General features: G+C 39.5%; 1 protein-coding gene across 2 annotated transcripts in view; it reads right to left on the bottom strand.

The window, feature by feature from the left end:
* LOC128253870 (uncharacterized) overlaps positions 1-22,619 on the bottom strand; it is a 37,096-nt gene that overhangs the window by 2,302 nt on the left and 12,175 nt on the right. Inside the window, exons 2-6 of one of the 2 annotated variants that reach the window (XM_052982575.1) lie at positions 14,256-14,752; positions 3,020-3,121; positions 1,993-2,101; positions 225-398; positions 22-135 (exon numbers count right to left, since the gene is read on the bottom strand). In XM_052982575.1, the coding sequence (XP_052838535.1) occupies positions 22-135; positions 225-398; positions 1,993-2,101; positions 3,020-3,121; positions 14,256-14,752 (996 nt within the window). Of the gene's footprint in view, positions 1-21; positions 136-224; positions 402-1,992; positions 2,102-3,019; positions 3,122-14,255; positions 14,753-22,619 lie in introns of both variants that reach the window. The other variant, XM_052982574.1, reaches the window with a different exon arrangement.

Below are 22,619 nucleotides of genomic sequence, written 5' to 3'. Positions count from 1 at the left end.
TTTTCGCCGTGCGGTACTCACCTTTAAAGATGTGCACCAGAACGCTGGCTGGTTGCGTGTTGCTGGCCACGCAGGTGAAATTTCCCGAGTGCTCGCGCCGTGTCCGCTGAATGGTAAGCTCCGATGATTGAAAGTCTGCAACGGACAGCAGTCGGTAAAGGGTTAAGACCAGACCAGTGTAACGTTGGGAGGAAACCAAACCGAAAAGGGGGGCTGTTGCTCACCTGGCTCCGTTGACACATTAATGCCCCGATCAATGTCGTAGTTAATCATGCGGTTGTCGTGATACCAGAATATATACTCGGAGGCCTCGGTATTCTGCACCACGCGGCATTGCAGCCGCAGCGTCGATCCTGGAGTCAGATATCGGATCGGGGGTCCCGTGATTTCGGCGCGGGCTTCTAACCAATCGATATTTGGTTTGGGGAAATGAAAAATAACATTCGATAAGCGTTTTAGTTATAGCTAGTGGTGAAACCTATTTATAGACTGTGGATAACGTAACTGCGATACAGAAATAGCCCAGCTTTGGATAACTAATTTAATTTTTGATTCAATTTAGTTCACACAAAAAAAAATACTAATTTAATACTCATCTCATTGAAAATAATATTATTTCCAATTTTTTTTAAATTTATGTAACTATATATAGGTATCTATTACAATTTTTTTGGGTGTAACCATGTTTTGGTCATTTTCTTTCTCATTGAATTTAGTCAAAAAATAAACAAACAAAAATTGTAATTAGTATTCATGTATCTAATTATCATAATGGTGAAGAAAACTAGTCAAGGCTAACCAATTTAGTTATTGACTATCAATTCAAACTATATCTAGGTAATTTTAATTCTCATTGAATTAGGTCCAATAATTACATGTTAAGCCCCATTAATGGTGAATTAACCAAGCCAAATTTAACTTATTTATTTATGGACTGACAATTAGGCCAACCAAATTTTGGTCATTTTCTTTCTTTTTGAAATAAGTGCAGTAATTACAAGCAAGAATTATAAATATAGTAATCACAAGGCATTAATGGTGAAGAAACCAAAGGTCATTTACTAATGTCTTCGCAAGGTCAAAGACTATAGCTATGATATAGCTATAATTTCAAATCCCATTTATTTATACAGTTTTATTTATACCTTTTGCCTAACAAAATCAAAGTCAATCAAATTAATAAACCCCATCTTAAATAACTAAGCAATAGCAAGCCAAAGCTTTATTTTTGTATTATTTATCAAAGGAACTCTTAGATCAAAGGTTATCGTTTAGCTTCCCAGGGGTCAAATCGAGTCAAAGTCAAATCCTTTATTATGATCTGACTAAATCGGTGAGCATCCATCCCGGGCAGTTATCAATTTCGCTCTGAGCCCGCCGAAAGTGCCCCACAAATTTATGAAATACATCTGGCAGCCAGCCCAGCGCCACTTTGCCCAAAAGAGGAAAATTTGTAGCTGTCCTGTCACATCAGTTTCCATGCACGAGTATGTGCCCAAAGAGAGTGGCTTTGTTTTTTTGGGAAAATGGGAAAATGCCAAAGGGGATGAGGCAGAAAAGCCCATTAGGCGCAGCACATTCAAAGTAAATTGTTTGTTAAATTCAGAATAATGTGCGTCAGTTAGCCAAGGACAGCGCGATGAGTTGAGAACTTGCTGAGTCGTTGCCATTTGGCCCGAAACCGAGTTCGCAACTCGAGAACCCCTTTTGACCCCTTTTCGGCCCGGCCCAAATCCCATTCCACCTTTGGCATATGGACATTTCTAATTTCGGCTTGAGCGCATCCAAAACGTAACAAAAATGTGCCAAAAACTAACCGGGCTCAGAACTCGCTCGGTAGACTTCTCACCGGCATTCGTTTACTCCTTTGCGAAGAGGAAAACCCATCAGGGCGTGAAATTATAGAAAATCACCAGTGCCCGAACCGAATCGCAAATAGAAATAGAAATAGCAATAGACAGAAAATGAAAGGCGATTCCGGCCTCTACTTACCGACGACACTGAGGTGCAGGAAAATCGAGGTGGGCGGATGGGTGGACACCTGGCACTCGTACACGCCGGCATCACGTAGCTGCACGAATTTGATTTGCAGTGTCCAATCCTGCAGGCCGAAAAAAAGAAGAAGAGGTTAGAATTAAAGACCTGGGACCGACCGCCTGGAAGTCAATTTGCTGTCCTACAGCTGGGAAAATATTTTGCAATATTTCGCACTGAATTTTTGTCACGTATCGGCTATTCGAGGCCGACCACTGCAAAAGTTCACAATGCTGCAAATATTCACCAGGAGGCGTGGAGATGGAAAGCTGGCGAGTGCACTGGCAAAAAAGAATCTACGCTACTTAAGAAACTATCAAGATTTTCTTATAAAATAAATACTTCATTGAATTAGTTCTAACATTTGACTAATTAATTAAAAAAAAAATAACTTATTAATGCAAAATATTATCGTCCTCTCTTCAAGAAATAAATACGATTTTCTACAGATTTCGTTTGAACTAATTTAAATTCAATATCAATAACCATGAAATGTTGATGAATTTGTTTTTTTTAAATATTTACAATGATACTAAGCATTGCCTTTGACAATAAGTTAAATAACAGTTAATGCATAAATGCGTAAATAACATGAAATGTCTATGTAAAGTATTTTTATTTTTTTGTATGTCGCCACAATTGTTTGCCTTATAGTCGTCTTAAATTAATTCAATTAATTCACATCTTTATAACATAATATTTATATAAACACACTCTTAGAATTGGACTTCAAAACAGATACATATTAAAGAATTACTTAACTCTTTTTCTTTTTTAAGCGAAATATTTCTATAATGCAATTAAAAGCTAAGATTAACTTAAATTGCACAGCAAGTCTTCTCATGTATTTAGAGCTATTTCTGCCGAGTGTGGAGCACATAATTTCGTATGCAGGTCTCCGATGCGATGCAATCAGCCCCGCCCACGCCTCCGTCTTCGCCACCTTGCGCCATCAGCAATGCAAATGACTTTGCGCAGGACTCACCTCGGAATGCTTCAAGTGCGTGGCACTGAACCGCTCATCGCTGCTGTACGTTGTTAAGCCGACCGTGAGCAGATGATAATCCTTTTTGCGTATCCACGATACCTAAAAATAGACGGATGGGTGAGATAGGGCGGCGCCATTAGCCAAATACAATGGGATTCGTTCGCTTCAAGGACTCCCTTTTTTTTCTTGGCCCGAATGTTTAACATATGCCCGCCCGGTATGAAGAAGATGGGTCCGAGAGTCCTCTTTCTTGTTCAAATGTTTGCCAATCCATCAAGATTGGACTTGGGACTAGGAAGATGACAACGACTTGATGATGATGCAATTTTCAAAAAGGCACACAGATACAAAACGGTCGGGCAAAAAAATCAAAAAGCAATTACGTGTAAGAATTACTACAGCAGCAACAATAAACATAATAGCAGATTGATTGATCCTAGGTTCAAAGTTCAAATTGGCTACCTAACTGTAAATAGACAAACAAACAAACAAATGGCCGGGGCCACACCCAAAACACCCACCACCTCAACGCCCCCTCAACAAATAGGGGGCGTGTTTCCGACGCCCTCGCCCTTTTTCTTTCTCATTTTTTCTATTTTTCTCCATCTTCCCTTTTTTGAGTGTGTCTGAATGTGACTTTAGCTAATCTTAAATGACCATTAATCATTTCGTCATCTACTTTTTGCGCATTTTTTCTGCTGATGATGTAGGCACGCACACGTACACGGAGAGAAATATTAGCCATATTTGGCTTTTCCAGAAAGCGGTAGAATATTTCATAGATAAATGGGTAAAATGTGGCTTACTGTGGAAGCTAATACAATATGTAGAAGCCTGTCATTATATTATTAAACTTACAAAATAAGGTTCAAAATTAATGTGAGCATATAATTTAGCCATGCAAAAAATATATAAACTAAGGTACTGAATGAAAAGACTGTAAATATTTCCTTTTTGATTGATAGACCAATTTATTTAAGACAAACTGTTTATTTAAACAAAAATTAACAGACAAATAATTTCCTTGTTAGACAAATCACATAATTATTTTTATACAAAAAATATATTTTTTTCACTGTGTAAATTCAGGCAAACACATCTATTAGCTGTCCATATGGGGTTATTGCCTGGCGAAGATGATGATTTTGGTGCTGCTGCTGTGAAGGATCAGAGCCAAGCACCTAAGCGCGTGTATCAATCAATTTTCAATTGATAAGGATTTTATATTTTGGCCAACAAAAAATAACGAAGTAAAAAGCAGAAGCGAGCGGTTACTTTCAACTTTCTTGCTGGCCCCGACTTTCTCTTTACAAATATTGACACACGGAGGAGCTGCAAACTCAAACTGAATTTGCCACAACCTCGAACCAAAACACACACACACACAATCAACAGCAACTTGAAATTAAGTTGAACGGCAGAGAAATTGTTAAATCAGCTGCGTTTGCCAATAAAAACGAATTACATTCTCCGTGCTTAAATGTTTAATGCGGCGTATACGCAATGTGGCGCAGCAGCATCAGCAGCATCAGCAGAGGATGGAAAATGGCGAGAGTCGAGGGATTTCGTCCAATGGCAGAGTACTCCTCCTAAATATCATAATCCCCAGTCGAGTCGCAGCGAACTTTCAGCTTAGGAAATACATAATATTCGTGCACTTTTGCCCGGCTGTCCAACCGAAAAGAAAACAATATTTCAATGTACTGTAGGGGAAATTTGCAATTGAATGGCAAGCACAAGCAGTCGTTTATTATCAAGATTCTGCCCGGCATATGCTGGCAAAATCTTTCCATATATCTATTCAATACAATCTGTAACAGTAAAATCCGAGTGTGAGGCATAAATTGCGCATAAATTCTGTTTTGGCCCGCAGCTCCTAGACGACGACGACACACATCTATATATATTTTTTAGGATTTTTACGATATTTATGATGGCAAAAGGGACCGCGACAGCGAGTGCTACGTGTCTGCAAATAAACCATGCAGCTAGCCAGAAGAAAAACACAAGAAAAAAGAGGCACAAGTGGAAAGCGGGAAAATGCCGGGCGAGTGGAAAAGGGTGCCAAGTGAAGCCATCAGGAGGAGTAAAATGTGGCGGCAATTAATCAAAAGCCTGCGAATTCCATTCCCTTTTGGCAGGACTTTTTATGTGACTGCATGTGGGGGGCTGTGAGTGTGTGCGTATCGCATAAATCTCAGCCGCCTGGCCTGCGAACGCATGTGTGTTGTGTGTGTTGGTGTACGAGTTGTTGGCATCTGATGGGAATCCTTGCGAATCCTGCGAAAACTGCGGTTGCTGCGGCTGCAGCTGCGGGCACGCAGATAATTGTTTACATTTTACCTTTTTTCAGCTGTATGCTAAATAAAAAGTGACGCTTAATTTATGGCCAAAAGCTACGGCGCACACACCACAAATCACTTGTTAGCAAATTTATGGCAAATTTATGCTAACTACTTGTCTGCCACGTTGTACCGCCAACAGTTTCTCAAAGGTAGGCCACCTACGGTACACTGGTGGACAGATTGTTAGCATACAAAAACCTTGGTAAAAAGGCAAGGTTCCAAGAAAGGCAAAACCCTTTTTAAATAATTGTTAAAATAACTCATCTATGTTATTGAGTTTCTAACTTTATATGCTATTTAAATTGATTACATAAGTCTTTGTTAAGTGATTTGTGCAATAACTGTTCAAGAATAAAAAAAACAAAGTTATAGAACATGTTTTCCTCAAGGCATTTATGATGGTTATGTAAGTTACTCTGTTAAGTAATTTTTAGAAAGACTAATCAAGATTATGTAAAATTGAAATAACGAATTATGTAATCTTATTTTAACTAAGCATTAGGTATTTTAATCTTGTAATTAGATTTCTGTATTTTTTTCTTAATTCTCTCAATTTGATTTTATCGAAAAATAAATGGTACCAGTTTCAGAGAACAAACAAACCAGTGATTCCAGTATGTAAGAATTGAATTTTCAGCTTCTAAAACTCAGATTCTCCCATTTATCTAACCTCATCTGTGAATTTGTTAGCCTGCCTATGCAAAAGTTGTCGACTTATCGCGGGATCCTGATCTCTGACAGTTGGCCCCATATGCACGATTTCTGGATAGTTAGACGGGGTAGGGTATTTTGCCATGGGTTTTTGTATGGGTTCGGCTGATTGGGTAATTGCATGGTTTAGTGGCCAAATCTATGCACCAGCCGATTGCATCGAAGTTTGTATTTACTTTACTTTTTACCCCTCGCTTGGCTTTGCCCGATGAAAACTTTTGATTGGCTTTTGTTCTGCTCGATGTTGCGTGTTTTTGTTGCCTGCTATTGACGCACATTTTTGTGTGCTTTATGGTCCGCTGTCGGACCAATTTCCGCCCCCACTCCCACAATCCCAGCGGGCAACTAGCTTGTAAAAAAAATACAACACAACACAACACAACACAGCAACAACTTTTTCAATGTGAAAAAGTTTTTAACAAGCGATTTTAATAAAATTCTATTTAGAAACTGCAGAGGCAACAGCAGCCATTTTGGTTGCAACTTCTCCCGCCCGAACAAATAATTGTCTCTGTTTATTTTCATATGCGGCTGCCGTTTGCTACTCGACTCAAAAATGGGCGGAGGGCATGGCCCCGGGAATCAGCTTTACGTTTTATAAAATTTGATTGGCCATGCAAGAAAATGTCAATAAAAAAGATGACTTTTATAAATAGAAATCAGGCGGAGTGAATAATATTTTTATTAAAAATATACGCCAACCTTATAAAAGACGATTTATTTATTTTGCTTTAATCAATGACCTCCTTACTTAGAGCAGAAAATGTTTTATGAGAAAAATCAAAAGGGTATGTAAAATTTAACTCCAAAAAAAATTGGCATATTTTCTTTCTCCTCATGGAAAACTGCAGTTTAGAAGCAACAAATTTTTCCCGGAATTAACGCTCAATTTGGTGTCGTGCTGTTTGCCTGAAAATTTCATATACAAGTAAATATTTGTTCTGCCTGCACCTAAATTCACTTTTTCTCCCCACAAATTGATGTGTACATACTTAACTGAGGGCAATAGAAACTCAAATCGAGCTCAATTCACCGGAAATGCATATTAAGTGCAATTACTGCATAATTAACCAGACACTCCGACAACACTAATTGCCTCTCTCACTATAGTAAGTTGAATCTATCAGAGCAATTAATGGCTTGAAAATACATAAGACTAATGATGGAAAGGTTATTGATGGTGTGTAGAGAACTTTGACCTAATAGGATTAACGGATTCGACAATGAATTTCGGGAGGAGGTTTAGTTGTGCCCCATTACCCATTAATTTAATAAACACAAACAAAGAACCCTTTGGGGGATTACTGGCCCCAACTCTAACTGCTAATATTTTCCACCAATATTTCCCTGTTCACGCAGCCCTGGGCTAACCAAACAATCAGCCATTACTTTTGATAAGAGCCGCAGGACAAACAAAGAAAACCTAGTGGAAATGAAAATTACCACTGCCTACTTTTCAGCAGCTGTCAACGGCGGCCCTGCGTGAAATGCGTTTGCTATTGTTTGTCGTTGGCCCGGCATTCCCATTTACACTTAATGGCAGGCATTATGTTTGGGGGCCCAACCATTGATGATTGCATTGCAATTAAAATAATTAAGATTTTCGAGACGGTGTGAGCGACGTCGAGGCAAAGGGTTTCCGCGGCAGTGACCTCTGACCTCCCCACATTCGCTTTTTGGGTTGGCCCCCTAATTGTTTTAGGTTGGGGTCAGACCCATCTCCCCGCCTTTTGTCGTCAGGCCAGCAAAAGTTTATAGAAATGATGAAGCCATTCTGCATACTCGAAAGATGCCAGCTCAAACAAAAAATCTGGGTCAAATTTAGCCCTTTGTTCGGGCCATTTGTTTTAATAAACATTGTGACAGGCAACAGCAGAAGGATTACACCGAAGAAAATGAAAAGCAATGAATGGAGCACGAATCATTAATTAAATCAGTTAAGTGTCAGGTGAATGACACCTTAGTAAGAAAAAATACAATTGTCAATGCTTTAAAATACATTAGGCAATTTTGTTAACATTTAAGTTTGAGTTATCTTAAGTTCATTTAACCATAATTGGATAGTGCTTATGTCTAATTATGATTTTATAAAAAAACTTATGAATCGCTAAAAAATGTTTAATATTTAAACTATAATTTCACTTATAACACGGCGTCTGGCTATGCATATAGCTATGTGACATATATTTTTAAATTTTCTCTGTGCACCAACAACAACAACAACAGGATCAACATCCAGAAAGGACCCTCCAAGTGGGCTGCTCTCCTTCATCAAGCTGTCGACCAGAATGTCTTATTAGCTGGCAAACAACTCTACGACCATTGTCCTACCAGTCCTTCCATGTCCTTCTTGAGTTGAGTTGAGTCGAGTTGAGTTGGTTTAATTACGGTTAAGGCTGCCAGCAACAAAGTGATAATGATTTGTATTCATTCAAAAAGGTTTATGGCAATTTTCGAGCCACATTAACTTCTCGGACCGGCGCCCCCAAAGTGCCTGCATTTCTGTTTGCTCTGCTGGTCCTATAATGAGCTTAGTCCTGGCTTGTGTACTTAGTAGACCCCTCCCCAAAAACTCTGGCACATGCCAACAATATTTCTAATTAAATTGGTTTCTCAAAATATACAGTTTTGTGGCCGGACTTTATTTGAAATGTAATTTGTGAATGGAAAAAAGTTATTGGGCTTATTGAAGTGGTGTTGCCATAGCAAAGTCCTAAATATTTGCAACAAAATTTTATTATTAAAATTAAGTTTTCATTTTTTGTATTTCAACAAAATTGACATGAAATTCACGAGATATTTCATGATATTTGTTAATAAATTTAAATTTGGAATTTAATCCAACTATTTTATAAATTTTAAATGTAATACATATGTTAATTCCATTGTTTGATATTGTAGCTAAAAATACACAAAATATATTCAATGCTTCGCAAAATTCTCACAATTATTCCCATTTAAAACTGATACCCTCGAGACCTTCAAGAAATGGTTTATTGTCATAAGTTCAACGAATCCTTCGTATTTCACTGGTAATTCCAGCTGAGCAAACATAAACTCAAACGCAGAAACAGAAACAGAAAAAGATACAGATACAACAGACACACAGATACCAATACAGCTGTAGATATATAGAACATATAATATCTGAGAACGAAGGTCATTGCAACAATAACTGAGCCTGGCAGTAAAATATTTTATAATATTTTATGTTTTTTTAAGCGACAAAGAGCTACAACACAGTGTGCAAATGTGAGTATGAGTGTGAGTGCTTGTGAAAAAAGTCTGTGTTAGCTTGAGGTCCTTGCTTTTTGTTTGTTGCTGTGAGACTTGAGTGCAAGGGCTTAAAGCTTTCATACACAATCACACACACACACACACACACACACCGCTGAATGTGAGCAATAAAAAATGAGGAACACATAAAGTTCACATAAAAATGGGGAACTGGAACAACAATGTGTATTATTTTGTTCGCCCAACAATTCCACAATGGAATATAACTCATGCCAAAGCAGAAAATACATATGCACACATTGTGTGTGCCAAATTTTGAGCGAAATTTCAAACGAATTTTGGGGGCAGAAACGGAGGTGAAACTATGCAAAAATTATGAATGTGCAGGAATTATGTGTTTGTTTTGATTAAGCTCGGCAGAGCGATGGCCCCGGAACATCCTGCATTATCCTTTGCCTTCGCCAACCCTCATCAATGTGCTGGCTAAATTATTTGTTTGTTTTTATGTCGCTCCGCTGGCAGGCAAACTAAATGGTTTCTGTTCGGTTTTGGTCGAGGTTTTGGTTTTGGTTTCGTTTTCGGCTAAGACTTCACTTCACTCGGACAAGGGCAATTCCAATTTTATCTGATTTTAAACTTTGCAAATTATATGTGCACATTCTATATATATACTACCTATGTTTGACTCTGCTCTGGCTAAACATTTGCGTAACCTTTTTTATCTTAACGACTTATCCGAACCGGAGGGCAAGGACCCCCAGCGTTAATTTTCATAAAATACCAATTTCTGTATTTTTATCTGGCCATGCGAAGGAAAAGTGTTTCCAGAGCCAATTCTCCGGCAGCAGCAGCAGCATCAGTTTTCCGCACTCTCGCTCACTCTCTTACGCAATTATATATTTTCTAATCTGCATTGGTGAACATTTTCCCAGAAAATTATAAATAAATTACCTTCTATCTGAGCTAGCGAAGAGAACATTTTCGAGTTTTCACCACTTAAGCTTTTCGCATCTTCCTTTGTCGGAAGCGCCGTAGAATCTTGGCATGCTGCGAGCACATTTAATTACTGCTACTTCTCTCTATGAAAACATCCCAGGGACAGGAGGCGAGTCTAGACATTAAAAACGACAATTTATCTAAAAAGTAATTAAGCGCTCAAGTCACTCAGACGAGCAGGAGCAACAGGACAAACATGGGAATCGGCATCGGCATCGGCAAAAGCATCGCCAGAGGAAGCGGAATTAAATGGAGTTAGGCGATGGGTCAAGGGGGCGGGGCTCGAAGCTTGGAACTTGGAACTTAGAGCGAAAAAGCCATGGACAGAAGCAAGTCAACTGAAAGTCGTCGAGGGACATATACACGAGCTTATATGGGTTACAGTGATTGTCTTTTAAGAGCAACGAGTCCAATTTCAAACTTGAACATTTAAAAAAATAGTACCAATTAAAGTGAGATTTAATTAAGATGATTTCATTAATAGTTTTTTATGTCAAACTTTATATGCCAGCTATTATGGTTTGTTTAGTGCTTCTTTTCAAAAATTAAACCATTCAACTTTCTGCCTACATTTAGATTTGCTCTTGTATAACATTTTGGCTTAAATTTTTAAAATATTTCAATAATTTGATTATTTTGTTAACATATAGTTAATTCTGCTTAACATTTATTGATTGCATGGTTTTATGGTATAAATGTTAAACGTCATAATTAAACTTCCCTAGGCTGCCATTTTTAAAAAATAAAATCATTAATTTTTCTGATTACATTTGAATTGCCTCATTTTATTTCCTCATTAATTACGCATTAATTTGTGCTTTAAATATTTTAAAATATCATTTTAAAAATACTTTAAGCACTTTCAAAATAGTTTTTAAATTTTCTGAACAAAAAAGAAACCAAAATCGTTAACTTTTTCTAACCAAAGTCAGTTTGTTTTTCTCAAAATTAAATTTTGCAAAGCGCACACTCTGAAATTTTCTTTTTCCCAGCCATGGCTGTACCATAACTTTTTGCACTGACTGTTGCTGCTGCTCGAGTGCTGATTTAGTTCAATTTGTATGAGCCGGGTGCAACTGGCAAAGCCAAAGGGTAAGGGTCCTTTGGGTGACGGCTGACACAGGACACACGTATTTGCTTAGTTTATTTTAAATGCCATTTAAGCTGCTGCTCTCGACTAATACCCCAATGACATATTTTAATGTCCGCCCAGCCACATTCGAGTGTCGTAATTCTTAATTCGAAGTGCTCTTTTTCTTCCCCACTTTTTCTCCGCTCATGTGTGTGAATCTGGATGTGTGTGTGTGTGCAAGGACTTCTTGCTGTTTGTGTCATTTGATTTATGGGCTTTAAATTTGCCAGAGAAATTCCATTCTTGGCGAGGCAGATTTGTCTGCAATATGCACGAAAATGGTCTTAATTAATAGCATTACTTTAATGGAAAGTTGTCAACAACGATTTACAAAAGAAGGCATTAAGTGTGCTTAACTTTAAGGTATTTCACTCCCATTAATTCGATGTCATCCCTGGTCATAAAAGGCAACCAGTGCGGAATGGTGGGCCGACAGAAATTAAAATTGCAGCAAAATACCGAAACAAAGCCGTGCGCTCGAGGAAGCAATTCATTTATTTAATGTTTCCTGCATTTTATTGTCGTCTAAAGTAAATTTACGATGGCGAAGGCGCAAAAAAGAGGGCTTTTTGCGGAACCGATAGAGACAGAGGAGCGAGCACCTGACAAAGCATTTCGATTGCGATTTCTGCCGCAGTGCAGGGGACTCGCAAATATGGAAATCATTTGCGTCTGGTCGGGAGGTGCACGTTTCCTGTCCACTGAACTTGCATTCGAATCCCCATGCCCAACTCGCATTCACATTCACATTCACAGTCGCATAATGCCCGAAGCCCTCTGCTCAAGACTTTAATGCTCCATACACATGGCAAGGCAATGAAATGAAATGAAAGTGCATTCCCCATTTAGACGGAGAAGTTGCAGCTTTCAAAGAGGTTTAAATTTACTTTTGTCTAAGGAGGTACAGAGGCAAAAATTTATCGTTAATTAAAGAAAATGGGTTTGTTAGTTAGTCCTTAAAAATATGTTCATTTTTCTCTAAAAAGAACGCAGTTAACTATTTTGATTTAAGTTTGTAATTAGTTTCTAGAACCTTGAGATTTCTTTAGCACCCCCATTATTTAATATTGTCTAACAACTAAAACCAAAATATTCTTAGACTTTTTTCCCTGTGCATTTTCTCATTGAATTTCCGTCTCATTGGGGACACAGTATAGCTCTCTGTTTGCCAATTACGCATTGAGTGCGTGATGCGCCGTACACTATAAAGATGGGGCTAATGAATGCATCTGGCGAATTAAGCAGGGCTCCCTTTGAGAACTGTGCAATTACAGGGACGGCGGCCCCGGGCCGGGTTCAACTGGAGTATGCAGGCCATACGATGATAATATTTTGTTAACCCCAAAGAGGCTATGCAACACAATTTCCCTAATACAAATTGCCGACTTATTAGGCCGAGATCCAAAACCCAAGCCCATTGTGTGGCCCATATAAGCCAGGGCATTCCCACTTGAGCACGCAGCCGTGCAAAGTGGCTAACACACTCACACACTCGCACGCTGAAGGCCTACGAGGACTTAAGTGCTTATTAACTTCCGCACACTTGAAGGCACAATTATGAAATCGTCAATTTAAACCAGACACGCAGCTAACACGCACTGGGGTCATTTGGGATGGGCCTAAACGGGAGGAGTCCGGCATAAACACCTCCGTGTCTTTGGGCTTGAACAAATACACGAGACGTGACGCACACCACGGCGTATGAGTAATAACTCTAGACAAGCGGAAAATTAATACCACTTGAGGCCATGGCATGTCAATGCCGAACACACACATCCCGAAAATTTTCGCCCAGTGAAAGGTGTAATTTGTCTGCCGTTCGCCACCGTTTCTTGTAGGCCAGTGTCTGTGTGTGTGTTTTCGCCTGCTCAATGACCCACGCCGCCATTTCGCTCAGCCAAAATGTCCGAAATCTGTGTGTTTACTACCATATTAGTTTGCCTCTGGGCCGAAACGAAGCCCCAGACACAAGTGCCCTCGATAAGCAGAGCGACTTAATTAAATTCTGTCCCGGTTGGCAGGTGGAAATGGGAAACAAATAAACTTTACCCGGAATTCAGAGGTTTATGCTGGCCGATTTTCTTTTAGGAAAAAAGGGTTAGTAACTTTTTTTAATCAATCATATAAAGATTAATGATAAACATTGTCTTTCGGAGTATAGATGTTATAAGACTTTCTGAAAAACGTTAAATTATTTATTCATTTCTAAAATATGTTTTCCAAAGCCTTTAACATCTATAAAAAAAAATATACAACAATTTTTTAAAGGAAATTGTGGGGGAATATAAAACAGACTCTTTTAATGGAAACATAGAAACATGCGGTCTTAATTGTATAAAAAAGTACCTAAGACTAAAGATTACCTTGCTTCAAAATAATAGAAAGCCCAAAAAAAATGTGAGCACTGTAAAGTAGTTAAGAAAAAGTAAAAGCAAAAATGTACAGAATTTGTACGAAATGGAAAGCTTAAAAGTGTTGTTTTATTTTAAATTAATCAAACTCAATAAAACATATCAATTTGAAAAATGTCCCTCTTCGTATGGCCACCTACACAACATAAGGCCAGAAAAGAAATAAGAGTAAACTGAAATAAAGCCGGACTAAAATAATGCGTGGATCGATTTGAGTCTCATCAATTAACATTCAATGCTTTTCCTTTTCAATAAGGAGAAAGCCACGCGGTGACAAAAGGAAACTGGCACAAAAGTCATCATTATCGTCATAGCCGGAGTCAAACACGGCAACAGTGATGGATTCGCTTTTAATAAAATATTAAAACAATACGAGATGGGGATGGATGGGGCGTACTTACCACCCCCTCGCCGATGTGGTGGACGGTGCAGGGCACGTGAGCGGTGGCTCCGATCTGGGTGGTGACCACCGTCGAGTTCTCCGTGCCGAAGTACATGGGCGTGCCGAAGAGGCTCTCCATGCCGCCGCCCTCGATGCCGTTGGTGGCCTCCAGGTGGTTCTCCACGGGCTCCGGCCGATGTGCCGGAATGGGATAGGGCCCGGCCGTATCCTTGGCCTGGATCCGCGAGTGGGAGTGCGTCTGGAGCGGCGGCTCCTCCTGCAGGTGCGTCGGCGTGGGCTGGCCATCGATCACGTTGTTGGTCGAGTCGAAGCCGCTGATGCTGCTGCCCCCGCCGGATGCGGCACTCTGTTGACTTTGGGCGAACGGCAGTGGCACGGGCACCGGCTCACCGCCCGCCTTCGCCTGTGACATAATTAAATTTTGATTTATATGCCTCACTGACGACGACATCGTCGCCGCTGTGGAGGAGGCCTCGTCCGCCGACGCTGTGTGGTCTGTGGAGGACAGAGCGAAAAAAAGAGGGAGTGACATTTTAAAATGTGTTAATATATGCGCTGTCCGCTGTCTGCTGGCGCCGCAACAGTTTGTCGGATAAACAATAACAGCGTGAAGTCAATTAATTTGAATGAGCACCGAGCGCGTGCGTATACGTAATATTTTACAACGGATTTTCATTAGCCGAGGGGCACCAGCGAATCTGCATAAAGTGACAGAACTAATTAAGCCCCGACTTTGTCAAGCTTTTGTGGAGTTTAATAGCATACACAAATTTGAAAATGTCCTTAAGCAAAAATGCACAAATAGGGTAACAAAACAAAAGGTTACAATTGTGAAAAATTCAAGTCTCCATTTTATTTGCAATAAAGGGCCCCAATTTATTTAAATGCAATTCTAGAAGATTCTAACTACAAGGCAAAGGTAACTCTCAAAATTTTCAAAATATTTTCCTAAATTTGTCATTTAGATTTATTAAAATCTGCATTTTAGAAATAATCGATTTTCTAAAAATTTAATTGATGATCAGCACTTTTAAGCTCATATATTTGCTCATAGAAATCCGATTTTGATACAATTATGTAAAGCTTTATTAATTAATTGCAAAATTATTTGTAAAATGTAAAGATATCGTAATTAGTTTAATTTAGACCATGTGTTTTGTGGTCCGAGAATACCATCCTACCATTATCATTTCACTAAGGCCCTGTTTTGTGCACACCGACACAGCCACATCTGAAACACACAGAGACACACCCGCAGAACACAAACCACAGTACATATTATCCATTTCGGTTTGGTTTTATTTGAGCTGCGTAATTTGTGTAAAATTCGTTGGGGCAACGGAATAATATTTCACAATAAAATATAATTGCTTTTGGCAAACATGCTTGGGTCTTGTTTAGCAGCGGCAATTAGGCTGAATTTGCCAGGATGTAAATTCAATTATGGCAATGCATTTAGGTTCGTTTTTGATTTGGTTTCTTGGCCACAAAAGCTGGTGAAAACTGTGATGTTTGGCTTTCAATTGGTCAGCCCAGTGTGTCCGTAGAGACCTGTTTGTCATTGTCCAGGGCTTACAGCGTAAATATTTTATGCCAATCATTGGGAATTTATTGTGTTTGGCCTGCGTTGATTGAATTTACAGACCGAATGAACGAGTAGCCAAGGCGACTGCATCGAATGCATTGAATAATGCAACATTAATTAGTTATGGAATTCGCCTGGGGCACGTTTGCAGCAGAGTTGCCACTTAATTAGCACGTTGCTAAGACGCCAGATATGCCATTTATCGCAATGGTGAAAGGCATTTTAATTGAATCTCTTGCTCTTTGAACTTAAAAGGAATTTTCCCTAAGCCCACTGCACAGAGGTTAGAAAATCAATTTACCCAGCTGTGACACATGCGAACAATCGAGTCAATCAATGCAGCTTCTTCTGATTGACACCTTAGAAATCGCTCGAATTGAGGTGTGAGACAGTGTGTTGCCACAGCAATTTGCAACTGCAGCCACACAACAGCAGAATTTCTAATTCATACAGATCAGCCAGCTTTCGCAGTTCGAATTTTGCGGTTTTTGTATTGAAGAGGTTGTGGCCCTAGCCTTATGAATACGAGGAAGCTTGCCAGGAGTTATCACACTCAGAATATAGTTTCTTACTTGGCCTTTCACCTAAATTTCCCTTCAATACAAGTATCTATGCTTGCAGAAAAGACAACGTTTTAAATTAAATGTACTATTAATTGTATCTAAAATACCCCAAAATTTTAAAGCAATATTTGTTTAGAAAATTATTCATATACATAAAACCAATTGTTTAGATTGTAAGACTAGAGTTTTCATGGGTTGAATGAAATTTTTGCAAGTGCAGTCACTGTCAGGATTTCTTGTCCTGCACGCACAAAACAAACAAATAACCAGCTCGGGACAATGCGAATGCTATTGCTGCCGCTGCTGATGTTGCTGCTGTTTCTGATGTTGCTGCTGTTGCTGCTGTTGCTGCTGGTCATTGGCACGCACGGCCTGGCCAAAACTGAATCGTGGCAATTTCGTCACGTTCGCACGTGACTGACTACTTGCGACATGCAGCTTTTCCTCGCAGTTTCCCAGCTTTCCCGGTTTTCCGCCCTCCATCTATGCAGTGGCATACGTAAACGTATTCGTAATGGTCGCTGGTGGACCGCAAAACAGCTTCTGAACTAGTTGCCAGTTGTTGTTCGACTTCCGGCTGCCGACTGCCTTTGCCCCACTTTCTGCCGTGGAAATTTGCATTCTTTCGATGGTTTGGGCGACTTTGTAATTGAATTTTTACGGCGAGTTGTTGCCCTGCATCCGGTTGCCTGATCGCATTTTTCTTGTTTCCGGCGGTTGGGCTTTGGATTTACAATCGCTCCGCATTGTGCAACCGCTGCTAGCTGCGCATTGTCAACAGCAAAAGAAACTCAGACCGATTCCAAAACCAAGCTCAAAAACGCAAACCCTGCAACCGCAAACAGTTTACACCAGGGCCATACAGATAGAACAACATTTTTGGTGGGATTTGGCAACTTTTCGTTCTGCGAAACATTTACAATTTCTGTGTATGTTTGCTAAAGTTTTCATCCGCCGCTTTCCCCGCTTCTTGCTCTTCGGGTTTGCAACGACATTTTAATCAAAAGTTCGCTGCAAGCTGAGACCCCTCATCCTCATGCTCAGTCCATTCTGCAAATCCCGCTGCTCGAACTAATATCAATGATTTCTCATGTGCTCGTGTCGACGCCCCACTGTGGCAGTCCTGGAATATTTATGCTGCTTGTGACATCATGGCTTGACATTAATTAAGTTTGCTTGCGCTCACACGGCGTATGCGTGATGCCATATGAACGACTACCAAGTCTCGCTTTTTACAAGCGAATTTTGAAGCACAATAGATAGGGCTAAGAGCAAATGGGATATAAGAGCGTTTTTTGCAATGGATATTTTAGGGAATTTAAAATTTTTAATATGGTAAGAAAAATGGATTAAAATGTTGCATGCTCAATTTCGCATTCAAATTTTACACTCACTTCAATTAATTTTAAAAATATTTATTTCTACAACACAAAATTCCTTGAAATAATGCTTATATACAAATAACAAGCAAATAAAACTCATAAACTGTTTAGAATATCTACAACAATCTACATTGGATTCAAATTAAATTTAAGGCTGGCCAAAACAAATAATTTAAATCGACCTTGTGTTTTGCAATTTTGCTGTTTAATCGTTTCAAAGTCTCTGCTTTGTCATCAATTAAATTAAAGGCTGGTAAAAACATTTGAAAATATCATTATGATAATTGTGCGGGCTAGCAACATCCTGTGTTGGACTCATTAATTTTATTTGAAATCATATTTAATGTACGAACATTGTGCGCATAAATTTCTCTAATTAAAACACAAATAAATGGCGAACACATTTCCGATTGTCCTGCCTTGCAGGATAATTTATTCCATTTGGATCTAACTAAATTTGCGGTGGCAGTTATTTACAACAATTGACACAAATGCGGGCCAACTTTTTACGGCCATCGAGTGCACGGGGACAATTGACCATAAAGCATTGAGGCTTGCAGTCAGCGCATGTAAAAGTTTTAATTAAATATATGGCCGTGTGTTGAAATTTAACAATTAGAAGCTGGCTCCCAAGGCCAGCTTCAAAATTTTGCTGCAAATTTTAAAGTAAACTTCAACTTTTTGGGGGCAAGGAAGTTGGGTTCTTGCTTCATTACAAAACTTTTCCGTTTGCGGATGGCTCGGCGCTTTCTGTTTTTATGGCAAATATTGTTGGTTGCTACAGTCGAAATGTTTGCATTTGACACTTGGCGGTAATTTGTGTGTAAATGCGTCAACTGGCCTCTGACCTCAAGCCCGAGGCTGCCAAAGATTCCCCGCAATATGGGGAACTTTTCCACCCTCTCCAAAATTTAATTGAAATTCTGGAAAATGGCTCACGCATGGCTGCTTTGTAACTTTGCAACTTCTGGCTGGGCAAAGTTGATCGTCTCGGCCAAACGATTCACTTTGCGACTGTCATAATTTTGATGGGGCAAGTGTAAAATCAGATAAGTGTGCCACACACTTGCCGTCGACTATTCGGCCATTTATTTTCGAATAAAGCTTCGACAGGGGCGTGGCAATCATTAATGTCGCGGATCGCAGGACGAAGGAGCACTAACGCCGAGCGCGAGACTCTCGTAAAAAGGCATTAAGAGCAAAAGTAAAGTGCCTATTTAAGTTGAGTCATAAAATTGGCTTTCTATCTGGTCGAGAAGCGAAAAGGGAATGGCAGATGCCACGACGAGAAAGCGCAGAAATAGGGAATGAAGCAGCCATTTTGGGGGAGATTGCAGACTTCCATTTTGGGAGGCATTCTAATTTTATTTATTTTATTTCAATTCGTGTTTAAGTGCTCAAGTTGGGGTTTTCTTTGTGGCGCAATATGCTCCGGCTCACCCCATAAACAGCCAAGTTTTAAATAGTTGCCAGAAGATGAAGCCTAATTGTGGAATCTTTTGAGTTGAGTAGCTACTGTTGTCAGACACTGATGGGTCTATATTTAGGCACAGTCCAAGCCAATAAAGGCACATTCGCCTACACGCACATCGGATTCATAAATTCTTACAGCAAAATAAATAAGGTACAAATTCGCCTCAGCGGGTTTTGTATGAGTATCTGCCAAATCCAGCATCCAGAGCCAAGTGAAATCAAACGGAAAGGCGCCAAACGAGGAGGAAGAGCTCATATAAAAGAGCATAAGTTAAGTGCGGAGTGCCGGGGAATGTTTTTGTGCATAATGAAGATTTATATATATTGAAGAGGGGGCTTTGCCCAATTGCAAGCACGTGCGAATTAGAATGGGAATGCGGTTAAGCATTCTGAGCCAAGAATCGACGGCCTGGTGGCCAGTTTGAATAGTCGAACCCTTGGCTCCCCAATAAATGTTTAGTATCTGGCAGCGAATGGCAGGGAATGTGGCAAGTACATAAAATTAAATTGTCAACTTCCGTAAAGCGGGGGCATAAAGAGAAAACCACTCGCACCCCGGGCGTTTTAGTCGGCTGACCGAAGTGGCATCAAAGTGAAAATATTATTAAACGAAAAATAAAGCAAAGGGAGACAAAGCTTTAGAGAGGGCTGAAGGACATGAAGGACGTGGTCGAAAGAAGGCAACTTTTTGGCAGTCCACTTATTTCGGGCCACCAGACACACTTGACAGCTTCCACAAAGCGACCGACACCGCCGGCGCCCAAAACTCCAAGTCGAAATATAAACTGCTGCCTGCGCCGGATGTGGCAAATTTGGTGGCACTACTATACAAGGGACAGAAAAGAACCGAGTCGAGTGTAATCAAAATCGGAATTGAGCTTAGCTACCCTCTAGTCTGGAAATTGGCAAGGGATGTTGTGTATGCACATGAGGTAACTTTAGTTTTTCAGGAAGCAAGCTCGAGCTGAGAAAATAAAAAAGCTGAATGGGATTTCACGGCTAGTTTGGCTGGCATATTTGGGTTACACTTGGATTTCAGGGAAAGTTTTTATTGAAAAGGGTGGAAGGTTCAGGATTGGTAATAAATGCGCTTAAGAGTGTGCTACGATTTTTGTAATAGTAAAACTTAAATACCAATATTTCTTGTAGCACACTTTCAGGCTTACCAGTTAAATGACTTCTAAACTTATTTTGATTTTGATGGAATAAGATAATGCAAATAATAACAAATATATTATTAATTTTAAATTGTTTTAAAAGAACACTCGATTGAGCAAAATAACAAAAACTAGGAGGCTAGTTTCTTCCGATGAATCTTCGTTGGCTATTTAATTGTCCATTAAGGACACTCGTCAGCTCCAGTGCTATTTGCTTTCCAGGATATCATCGAGGTAGCCGCCTTCCCGGCCAGATTCCGCCACCTTCGGCACTTAACTCGACAGCGACGTCACATTTAATGCCCTTGACGTCGTCTATTTAAGTTCAATTTATTTGCGCCCAGGCGGCTAAGCGAATGCCATTGATCGATTCCTGGGAAACGTCCGCTGCCGAGAGCCGAGTATAAAGCTGCACAAGCGTGTATCCCGAAGGTCCTGTGGCCTGGCCAGCCCCGCATCACCCATCCGCCGCGTTGACACTGTCGTTGACATTGCCGAGATTGGGAAAATCTGGCCACCGCCTTTTATGTTGCTTCTTTACATTTTTTCGCCTCCAAATGTTTTTCTGTGAGCTGTCACATTTGTCCCTTATCCATTTTATGCCGCTGACATTTCTCACTAAGCTCAAATGGAAAACGGGCTTAGAGAGCCCTGAAAGGATGTCCGCAAGAAGACATAAAGGATATATCGAATTTAAAATATTTGCTTGATTTGCTTGTGGCCATAATGCCATCAGGTGAGTTTCCTTTGGCAATTAAAGCTGCTCTCTGTCGCAAATTGATTTAAATTGCTTTGGCAATCACTTGTAGTGTTGGCTCCTACTGATGAGTTCATTCGCCATAACTGCTTGGGCACATTCAAAGTTTCTAAACTATCTCAACAAATTGAAGTGCACTCATTGGAAAACCATGTTTTATGTGTGCTTGCTTATTGCATAATACACGCTCGATTAAATTGGTACTGCTAATGGAAATCTAATCTGTTCGTAAAACATGCAAATCCACAGGGATGCAAAATTCCCAAATAATTCACTGATACATCTGGTTAGCACACAAAACATTTTTTTGGCAACATAAAACCTGTCAGTATGCTGCGTTTGTGTGTGCATTGAATTACTAACAAAACAGCTGCAGTGGACGGAAAGTTTACCGCACAGACACACACTGCGTATTCGTAATGCGAATTTTACTGAGCATAAGCTCAAAGTTTCGACTTCTGCAGCCTGTACTTGAGTGTTTATATATACTTTTCAGCTATTATTTAAACAAATTGACTTTAATTAAACAGCAGTCGACTTGCACTTTGCATGATTTCCGACCATTAAGAGCAGTCGACTCGAAACCGACTGTCAGGTGCCTCAGGATTGAGACTTGCCGTTGAAATTCTGCAAGTTCGTGCCTCATAAACTAATTGCAGTTGAGTGCGGAAGTTGCTGCTGCAATCATTTCGGCTTGATACGAAACTTTCATTGGTTGCACACATGAAATGTTGATGGAAATACCCATGCTAAGCTAACCATTCAAGAAAGGTGCACGGGGAAAAAAAATCTACAAAGTATGTTTTAGTTTATGTAAAATTTAAAGTTAACCTATATATCATAAAAATTCTTGTTCTTGTAAATATGAAAAAAAAATGTGCATAATTTTATGTAAGCTATTTTTAAAAAATTAATCAACCCATTTAAATATTCTATGACATGAAATAGTTTTGTTGTAGTGACTAAGGTTTAAAGGTTTTTGTTACATTTCTTATACGCTACTATTAAGCTAAATAGTTTAAGCTTTAAGAAATGGGAATTAACCATTATAAACTATATATTTTGTGGCACAAAATATTTTAATAGTAATTACTAAAAACCTCTATATTTTGTTGTAACATATAAAATACCTTATTGGCGACCTACAGCATTGATTTCTAAAAAAATAAACATTATTTAAAACTTTAAATCAAGTTTTCCCTTTGTGTGACTCTTGGTGGGGTTGCAATCTATTGGCAATTGTTCAGAATGCCGCAGCAACACAATCACATTAGGAAAACATTTCATTTTACGGGGGTAAAGTTTGCTCGACCAACGTTCATTGTTGGCTGCTTTTGACCAACTTCGTGGCGACTTATTTAATTTGTTTTGCTGCCACATGCTGAGCGCACCTGATAGGACTTTGTTGGTTCTAGCCTGATTGCAGGTTGCAGTGCTGATTGAAT

The sequence above is a fragment of the Drosophila gunungcola genome (assembly GCF_025200985.1).
Source record: "Drosophila gunungcola strain Sukarami chromosome 2R unlocalized genomic scaffold, Dgunungcola_SK_2 000004F, whole genome shotgun sequence".
NCBI lineage: Eukaryota > Metazoa > Arthropoda > Insecta > Diptera > Drosophilidae > Drosophila > Drosophila gunungcola.
Note: the sequence above shows the minus strand (reverse complement) of the source record. Positions and strands in the feature narration are given on the sequence as shown.